Source organism: Sceloporus occidentalis, unplaced genomic scaffold (assembly GCF_023333645.1).
Source record: "Sceloporus occidentalis isolate IW3139 unplaced genomic scaffold, rSceOcc1.0.p SCAF_2, whole genome shotgun sequence".
Classification (NCBI taxonomy): Eukaryota; Metazoa; Chordata; class Lepidosauria; order Squamata; family Phrynosomatidae; genus Sceloporus; species Sceloporus occidentalis.
In genome coordinates this window covers 268,438,583-268,449,037 of record NW_028316982.1, presented here as the reverse complement: position 1 = coordinate 268,449,037, position 10,455 = coordinate 268,438,583, and the positions used below count along the sequence as shown (strand labels likewise).

Below are 10,455 nucleotides of genomic sequence, written 5' to 3'. Positions count from 1 at the left end.
AAGCCAGCCAAGTGACAATTGTGTGTCTATTTCAATGCGTAATGGGTGCCAATATGCACATCAGGACAATGGCAAGGGACTGCTGATACACACTCATGATGTGCATTGGGACAACAGATAGGGACTGCCAGTGCACATTGGTGGAGGCCGATGTGCATCAGCACACTCTTCCCAGTGCCCTGATACCAATCTTTGCAATTCATTGGGAGGGTTCTGTGGTACCTTTGCTACTTAGCTATGTATGCAAAAAAATATGCAGCATAGACCATGATATATAATAGCAGCCAATGTCTGTGTGTGCAGGTGTATGAGTCGAGAACAGCTTCAAGACCATAGGACCTAGAAACTTGAATATTGTCATGGAAGCTAAGGGAAGGTAAGCTGTCTGATTGTGCTGTGAAGGGAAAGGCAACTATTTGGCTAAGTGGGTATTGGATACTTGTGTACACAAGCGTGTAAAGATACAACTGTGAGTTACACTGGGGTAACATTCCAGAATTCGCAGCTGCTAAGTGCCACAAAAAGAATCCCTCACCTGTATTTCAATTCTAGTTAAATCAATTGTTTTCTCAGTGGCAAACCTGATTTCATAAAAATGATCCTTACACTTCCTATGTGATGGTCATTAATTTAAAACTAAACCATAAATGTTTATAATGCGACAATCAGATATGACTTTAATACACACATGCACACTACAAACAGTTTATTGTAAGGTTATCTTGAAACATCATCCATTTGTCTTCAGTATGGTTAGTGCTGCTGCTTGTTCTTGCTGATGAACTTTCTTTTTGAGTCTTTCAAGGCAGACTTGATTTCCTGGGTTATTGTGTCTTGCCATGGCTGTCTGCAAATGAAGAGCCATCAGAAGATCACTGAGAGCTTTGAATGAACCACATGGGTTTATGCTACTTTCCATAGAAGGCAGAGGAGGCCTGGCATTCTCCTGACTGTAACATCTGCCCATTGTCAGTAAAAAAGTAACTGAATCACCCTTCCTACTCCAAAAGAGATCACAGATTTAGATCATATTGACCCACGGAAACTATATACCTTTCAGAGTGTGCTGAAAATAGCCAAAGGTATTAATGGGGGGAAAAGACACAAGATTTTGCCTGACCCTACTGGGAAGGGCAAGCCTTTACTTCTCTTCTCTCCCCCGACTCCCCTGAGTTAACTGAATGCAAAGTAGTTTTGCACTTTGAACTCAGCTTGCAGCAACTGAAGTAAGCTGAGGACAAAGGGGAAAAGTAGGACGAGGGGGAGAGAGAAATTGGGACATTTGAAAAGCAGCAACAAAAAAGGGACAACAGAGGATTAAACAGGAGTTGACACTGTTTTAACTGTCATGGCTCCATCCAATGGAATCCAGGGATTTGTAGTATGTTGTGGCACCAGAACTAAGGCTAAATATCTCACAAAATGACAAATCTCAAAATTGCATAGCATGGAGCTGTGCCAATTAAAGCCGTATCAAACCATATTCATTCTACAGTGCAGATGATGCCTTATTCCTTAAAAATAGTATTACCATATTCTATTCCCACCCTTGTTGGTGAATAGACTGTTGGAAGATCAGATTGGAAATGGGTTAACTTTGGGGCAATGCATATATTCCCATCATGATTATCTATTTCAGCAGTCTAAAACATTTTTCTTTTCACTTTCCCAAGGCGGGATCTCATTGTTCACATGGAAAAGTCCCCAAAGGAACAGCCTGTCAAAATGTGTCCTTCTCAAATATTTTTCTCTCTCCATCTTTCTTGTGGAATGTGACTCACACAGAGAGACCTGGACTGCATCAGTCCTCAGGCTCAACATGAAGGACAGAAATAAACCCTTTGAGATCCATGGGATTTTTCTAGAATTCATCTCCCTGCAGACACTGAAGGTCAAACAGTGACAGTGTTTCTGAGGGCTTTTCCAGATAGGAACATAGAGTTGGAAGGGGATGCACAGGCTATTGACTACAACTCAGTGCCAAAAAATCTATTTTGAACATCCCAAGCAGGTAGCTACTTAGCCTTTTTTTAAAAAAAGGTACCCCGAAAAAGAGACCCCACCACCTCCCTAACAAATTGGTCCCTGCTGGACTGCTCTTACTATCAAGACGTTCCTTCTAACTTTCAATTGAAATCTGTCCTCCTGTCAATTAAAACGACTGGATTCATAGAATCATAGAGTTGGAAGAGACCCCAAGGGCCAACCAGTCCAACTCCTGGCCTTCAAAGCACTCCTGAGAGATGGCCATCCAACATCTTGTTTAAAAGCCACCAAAGAAGAAGACGTCACCACACTCCAAGGCAGAATATTCCACTGTCAAACAGCTCTTATCATCTGGAAGTTTTTCCTAATGTTGAGCTGGAACCTCTTTGCATCAATTGCTCTAGACTTTGGAGCATCAGAAAACAAGCTTGCTCTCTCCTCAATATGACATCCTTTCAAATATTTAAACAAGGCTATCATGTCACCTCTTAACCTTCTCTTCTTCAGGCTCAATATACCCAGCTCCCTAAGCATACCAAACTCTTTCATAGGGCATGGTTTCCAGGACTTTTACCATTTTGGTCACCCTCCTCTGGACACGCTCCAGTTTGTCAACATCCTTCTTGAACTGTGGTGCCCAGAATTGGACGCAGTAGTCCAGGTGAGGCCTGACCAAAGCTGAATACAGTGGCACTATTACTTCCCTCAGTCTAGACACTACACTCTTATTGATGCAGCCTAGATGCATATTAATAACAGTTAACAAAAACAAGGAACATATTAGGGGTTTCACCTTCTGCATGACACTGTTGACTCACGTTCAGCCTGTGGCCCACTAAGACTCCTAGATCGCTTTCACTTGTACTGTTGGCTAGCCAAGTGTCCACCCTCTGAGAATCATAGAGTTGAAAGAGATCTTAAGGGTCATCCAGTCCAACCCCTACCATGAAGGAACTCTCAATTAAAGCACTTCTGATAGATGGTCATCCAGCCCCTGTTTAAAGACCTCCACCATTTTAGTTGCCCTCCTTTGGACATGCTCCAGTTTCTCAATGTCCTTTTTGAATTGCGGTGCCCAGAACTGGACACAATATTCCAGGTGGGGCCTGACCAGAGCAGAATACAGTGGCACTATTATGACTTCTCTTGATCTAGACACTATACTTCTATTGATGTAGCCTAAAATCGCATTGGCTTTTTTAGCTGCCGCATTGCACTGTTGACTCATGTTCAATTTATGGTCTACTTGGAAAAGAGTGAGCAGGCATGTTCTCAGCTGCCCCAGGGCTATTACCAGGTATGATGGTATTAAGTTATAGGAGAGTAGATTTTGAATGAACATTAGAAGAACCTCTTGACAGTAAGAGCAGTTCAGCTAGGGAATCATTGCCTACAGAGATGGTGGGGTCTCCTTCTCTAGATATCTTTTAAAAAGAGGCTGGGCAGTTCCTAGTGGAGATATTTTAGCTGAAGATCCTGTAGTGAGCAGGAGGTTGAAATAGCTGGCTTATTCTTCCAACTCCATGATCCTCTCATTCCTAAGTCCATTTTACAACCCCATAACTACCGAGCAGGATGGGAGACCACATGTTTTTCTTCTTACCTTCCTATGACCATCCTGAGTCTTTCCTTCTGTTTTATAGCCTGTTTTATGAGCTCACAGCATGAATCCACTGCACTTTGCTAGCATTAATACCACATTTTTTAAAAAAAGAGTATGTCTGCTTCTCTTTTAGGTTTAATCCCAACTCAAGCTGGGAGAGGAGACCTTTGCACACCCAAATGACCTCATCGGAAAGGCAGGGGGGGAAATGATACTCAGATTTCCAATGTGAAGTCGAAGGCTTTCATGGCCGGCATCTATAGTTTTTTGTGGGTTTTTTGGGCTATGTGGCCATGTTCTAGAAGAGTTTATTCCTGCCGTTTCATCAGCATCTGTGGCTGGCATCAGAAGATGCCAGCCATAGATGCTGGCAAAACGTCAGGAAGAAACTCTTCTAGAACATGGCCACATAGCCCAAAAAACTCACAAAAATACTCAGATTTGTTAACATATTCTGAATCTGCAGATATGTTTGCCCTTAATAGTCTAGCTCATTCGTCTCGGACTTTTAACAGAAGGAAAATGATCTTGCTCATTGCGGTTTGCAGTCATACTCACCCTGGCTTCATTTCAGGAGGGCGTGGCAATGGCTTCATGAATCCTTTTTTCCCTACCAGCCAATATGTATCTTCTAAGCCTTTCCCCTGTCATCAAAGGGACAGAAATAGATGAGTCATTTGAACAACCTGTTCAATTCTGCAGATGATATCCAGCCCATCCTGTAACCCCTCCAGGTCTGGTTCAGATAAAGATCCCTGATCAGTAGGGTTCCCAGATCTCCAGTCCTGATCCCGAGTCTCAAAATCTGGACCTTCTTTTCCCATTCCTCTGGGCAAGAGGGAGAAATCTCATGGAAAGAGCATTGTCTTGAAAATTCTTAGGCCCCAACAAAGAGGCCCGAAATAAGAAATAAGAAATATTAATTTAAAGTAGATAAGAAGAGCACATTAGAAAGGGAATAGAAGTAAAAGTCAATAATAACGGAGGCTTGATTCAGACTGTAGATACTAGGCAGTTTTGTGTTATTAGGGACTCAAAGTTATTTGTTATAAGTACATTAGGGTAACTTTAGGTTAATGTATGTATCATGTGTAGGTTGTTATTGTATATATGTTTATAGGTTGTGCTAATATATGTGTAAATATATGTGCATAGAGGATGTATTTATGGGTAAAGTGTTACATGATGGTTAAATATACGTAGAAAACATTTTAATTACTATTAAAGATTAAAAGAAAAAAGAAAAAAAGAAAGTTCATAGGCCTCATATTATAGACTACTTTTTGGTTTAAAGATGAGCTTGCAAAGGGTTCTGAGAACTGTTCTTGTGTGCCTGCTTTAAGTCACTTCTGACTTATGGCAACTCCAAGGCAATCATATCAGAGGGTTTTCTAGGCAGGATTTATTCAGAGGAGGCTTGCCATTGCCTTCCCCTGAGGCTGAGAGTGTGTGACTTGCCCAAGGCCAATCAGTGGGTTTCATGGCCAAGCTAGGAATTGAACCCTGGTCTCCAGAGTTGTAGTCCAACACTCAAACCACTATGCCATGCTAGGTCTCTCTGAGCAACTGGGGATGATACTTAATGTCTCACCATTAATGACATTACCAGGGTACACCCCTATGATGGGAGCTAGCATTGTGTAATGGTTGTGTAGTGGTTTGACTATGACTCTGGAGACCAGGGTTCAATTCGTCATTCGGCCATGGAAACCCACTGGATGACCTTGAATGAGCCACATACACACTCACCCCTAGAAAACCCCATGTTTTGCTGTAGGGGGTCACCATAGATCGGAAAAATCCTGAAGGCACACACCAACAACAAACCCGTGACTCATCTGTAATTGTTTCATATTCACAATTGTCACAGAGTCATAGTTGTGACAATATTGCCATGATCTCAACTTCCCCGACCTCAAACCTACATTTCTGTGTGGGGAATAGTTCTATCAGGTTTGGGTCAGGCCAAGAGAAGTTAGGGTTCATCTGCACTGTAGAAATAATCTGGTTTGACACCACTTTAACTTCTGGAAATTGTAGTTTGTTATGGCACCAGAGCACACACTCATAGGTGGATATATGGTTTATCAGATAACCATTTATTATTATTGTTGCTGGGTTGTGTTGTTTCCAGTTTACAGCAACCCTAAGGCAAACTTAACATGGATAACCATGGCATATCTTTAATGTACGCACTCCTCTGACATTAAAAAAAATGTTGCCTTGGGCTGCATCTGCACTGCAGGATTAGTGCCGTTTGGCAATACTGTAACTGCCATGACTCAATGCTATTGAATCCTGAGATTTATAGTTTGTTGTGGCACCAGAACACTCTGATAGAAAAGGTGAAATATCTCCCAAAAACAACAACTCAGAATTCCTAGCATTGAGCCATGGTAGTTAAAGCAGTATCAAACTGCATTATTTCTGCAATGCAGATGCAGCCTTTGACTACATTAGCATGGGTCAGGTAGGATATAGAAATGTTCCCAGCAATTAACTTCTTGTTGGCTCATGTTTCTTACCTTCAGTTCGGTCTTCCCTCTGAAGTCTATTTTATATCCTTCATTTAGGCTCCGGAGTGTTTTCATTGTGCTTTGGCTGATGTGAATTCTAAAGGCTGAGATTGGAACGAAAGAAAGAAAGAAAGAAAGAAAGAAAGAAAGAAAGAAAGAAAGAAAGAGGGAGGATATCTCATATATATATATATATATATATATATATATATATATATATCTTATTATGCCTTCAAGCTTCAGTTCAGAGCCCTTTGATCCTAGTGAGAGCAAGCTTGTTAGCAAATCTGGAAGACAGAGCTTGGCGCCATCAACTAAACCAAGGGCTTTTCATCTGCGGTCCATGGATCCCCTATAAGAGCAAAGCTTAGCAAGTATGGTGGGTCTGGGGGGGGGGCAATTTTCTGCCCCAGGTTTAAAAAAATGCCAACAGAATGGGACCCAGAGGTAGCAGATGTCCAGATGTCATTCTCAGGGTGACCAGATGTCCTAACCACATTGCCTAGGAGGAAGACTTTCAAATATGAAGACTCTCTGGATGTTTGTCTCAGTTGAGATAAATTCCACAGTGAAATCACTTTAAAATCTTCCAAATAAACCACTATATATTTTAGGAATTTAACATGTGGCTTTTTAAAATGCATACTACAGTATTTTATTAATGCATGCCATGACCCTCTTTGAAGTGAAGTTGTGGCACAACATTCTGCAATACTTGCTGAACTGATCACTGTGTCTTAATATTTGCAGTAAAATGTGCGACGCAAGACCAGAAAGTGATTTCTGTTTTTTACAATATGCTCTGTCTACTTGATCTTTATGGAACAAATTGCATTTATGTGAGGAAGAGTCACCACAAGATATAGGACGTTCAAGGAAAGATGGAGAACGCTGCAAAATAAAAGCTGAAAACACCCCAATAAATATAAATTCATGCTTCCTAATATAGCATGATCACACAAAGATTTTCACATGACGTCGCACTTATTCATTACTTCTCCTGTGATTAACCTGAAATTGCTCAAAATGGATGAAATTTTGGAATTCCTCCTGGACAGAAGGTTGAAGTGTAGGACATGACGGGGAAAAGGAGGACGCCTGGTCACCCAGAGAGGTAGCCAGAGTCCCTCTTCTGATTTTGAACAATTGGCAATACGCAAACCAAGGCACACGAACACAGCTAAGCACGGGAAGTTGGATTTAGCACACTTTACAATTTGGATGTTAAACTTCCAGGAACGACAGCTCAACTCTCTATTATTTTTGACTAAAGAAAAGGCACTTCAGGGAGTTATAATGTAGGAACCAAGAGCCATCCTCGGAGGGCTGCATTTCCCCAACTTCTTCTTTACGATGGGCTTTCGGGGGAATCCATGAACTTATTGCAAAGAAGAAAAACTTTTTCCCCCTTCAATTTATTTCCTGTGGCTTAAAAAGCTGATGTTGTGGAGAAATGGATTTTCAAATTATAAAACTGAGTTCTTGGAGATTATCACAAGGGGGACACAACATTATTGTCATGCCCCTGTCTTGTCCTTCTCTGCAATCGCCAGAAGGACTTTCAGATGATGTCGCACTTATCTATACATCCAGAAAGCTCAGGTGACAGCAATCGCGTGAAAGACTTTCATATGACATCGTACTGATCCTATCATTGTCCCGTCATTGAAGTGACATTGCCTGTCTTTTGTATTAACAGGAGTTCATGTTAATGCAATGCTGTTTCAATGATGGGATAATGACAGGATCAGCGCTACTTTATTTATTTATTTATTTATTTATTTATTTATTTATACCCTGCCTCTCCCACAGGATCGAGGCGGCTTACAACAGTCATAAAATGCAATGTAGAAACACATCATACCTTATAAAATACATCTTATTATCCCCTCCTTCCTAAACAACACAATAATTCTTACATTATTATTATTATTATTATTATTATTACATTATGAAAGGCTTTCGCACGATTGCGATAAGGGCAGGGGAGTGATACCATCCCTATCCTGGCTGTGTGTGATAATCTCCATTCACAAAAATCACATTGTTTCGCTGGAAGCAAGGGCCATCCATTCAGACACCCACTCCGGTGGGCCCATAAACACCAGTCCCTGAATTCCCCATATTATTTTAAAAATTGGTACAATTTTCAGGCAATTTGTGTCCCCAAACCATATAGAAAGCCTCCAAGCATGTGAAAACAAACTTAAATTCTCCAGTTCGCCTCTCAGAACCCTGTACTACATCCCAAACCTCCATGTTCCCCAGCAGGCCCTCTCAAAATGGCAAGAGAAAGTGATGCAGTAGTTCACTTACAGATGAAAACAGATAATTGGGCTTGCTGGGGTTATTTGTTGGGGGGGGGAAATGACCTTTGGACCCCACATAGGTGCTTGTACCTGCTATATATACATAACCAGGTAGCATATGGTCATTGGAGATTATCACATGGGGTTATAAAACGGGACAAAAAGGGAATGCTCTGGTCATTATAGCATGATCACACAAAGATTTTCACATGACGTCGCACTTATTCATTACTTCTCCTGTGATTAACCTGAAATTGTTCCGTAACTACTTATTAACCAGGAAACCCCATGAATGGTTTGCCAATAGTGCTTCATTTGCGCTATTGCCCATGTGTGGAAGCTAATAAGGATGCATTCGGGCTGTCAGAGAGCTTTTCCCAGACTGCGCTTTGGCATAGACAGTTCGCTCTCATTGCTCAGATCATTTTTGGAGTAGATTTCTGTCTTATTTTCAGGTATAGGGCACTATTTTATTTGAACTGGATGTATAGACATTACGATACAATACTGTACATTGCCTTTATTACAGTCAACAGACCTCAAGGCAATACAAAAGTTAAAAAAAGAAATCAGTTTTAAATACAGAATATACGTTCTTGAATATAGATATTTTATTTTGTTGTGTTTGAGACGGACCCATATTTTTGGGATATGCGCAGCAGCATGATAATGGCGCACGCTTGAAACATCCAATCATGATATGCTAATGATGCAGCAACATGATCGGCTTTTCTATGCAAAACGTGACTGCGCTTTTTTCACTTTTATTTCATTGTTATAGCACAATTGCAGAACTATGCGGAACTATAGATTGCTATAGTGCTGTGCTTCCGTTATCTCCCAATAGCGCAATTGTTGGGGAATTGGCCTTAGTGTGATAATCTCCACCATTACGATCATGTTGAGTAAGGGTAGAAGGTCCATAGTTTTCATTAAACTCTTAAGGGGATCTGTGACCAATTATGGTTAAGAAACATTGAACTAACAGTGGTCTGTAATAAAGAGAAAGTTATCAAGGGCAACTGGGAGAGGAAATACAGCCAGCCCTCTACATTTGCAGCTTTAACTTTTGCAGATTTGATTATTCATGGATCTTTTTTAAAAAAATATGTTCTCTCTTGTAATTTCTAGGTCCTCCAATGTGACTCCATGGTCCATATCTGCCAGGAGCTGGAGTTACCTACAGATTCCTAGAGAGAACACTTTATGTATCTGTAGGTCCTCCAGCACAATTCTATGGTCAACTTCCAGTCGATGTTGACCATAAAGCTGCCCCAGAGGACTTTGAAATTCGTAGAGAGGCATTCTCTCAGGTAAAAAAGATGGTGGTCATTTTATTTGCTGTTTTTCCACTTTCACAGGGGTCCTGCACCTCTAATGCCAGCAAATGGGGAAGACCCACTGTATGTGGGTTTTGCTTTCTCTGGCTGCATAACTAAGAGCAAGAAGATGTGTAGGACAAATAGAATGGATTGCTGCTCCCCCTTGTGGAAGTGACATGGCATCACACTTGCACAGGTGACTCTATTTTATTTTTCATTTACGGTGTTTATACCCTGCCCTTCAGCCCTAAAGGCTCTCAGAGCGGCTTACAATTATTACCATTATTATTAGTACTTTTTATTACTTTATTATTTTTACTTTACCACTAGGGGGCAATAGAGGGGGAATGAAACTCCTTTCTTTCTGTGCTTCCTTGCAACTAGTTTTCTCCTCCTTCAACTCACTTTCACGCCTTCTTGGTCGTTTTGCAAAAAGTAGTTCAACTAATCATTTCATCAAGTCCGTATTTGACTCTGATAAATCTTTCCCTTCTATAAAGACATCAATAAATGGTGGTTCCAAGCACCAGTTTCCACAATAATTAACTGTCCTTCCCAGGTCAGGTAGCAATCAATCAATCAATCAGTCAGTCAGTCATAAAAATAGGACAGTGATCAAATTTCTATATCAGCCTAGATCTTCCCCCATTGAACACTTGTTCAACATTTGTGCAAAAAACAAAAAGCCTTTGTAAAAAACAACAACCACCAAACACTTG

At 40.9% G+C, this 10,455-nt stretch overlaps 1 protein-coding gene across 2 annotated transcripts in view; it reads right to left on the bottom strand.

Annotated features, from left to right (window-relative positions):
* Window positions 1-682: 682 nt before the first annotated feature.
* The window catches only part of LOC149320136 (retinal guanylyl cyclase 2-like), a 44,350-nt gene continuing 34,577 nt past the window's right edge, over window positions 683-10,455 (bottom strand). For both annotated transcript variants that reach the window (XM_089513001.1, XM_089513002.1), the window contains 3 exons: window positions 6,115-6,209; window positions 4,148-4,233; window positions 683-847 (listed from right to left, as the gene is read on the bottom strand). In XM_089513001.1, the coding sequence (XP_089369127.1) occupies window positions 754-847; window positions 4,148-4,233; window positions 6,115-6,209 (275 nt within the window). In that variant the 3' untranslated portion in view covers window positions 683-753. The remainder of the gene's footprint in view (window positions 848-4,147; window positions 4,234-6,114; window positions 6,210-10,455) is intronic.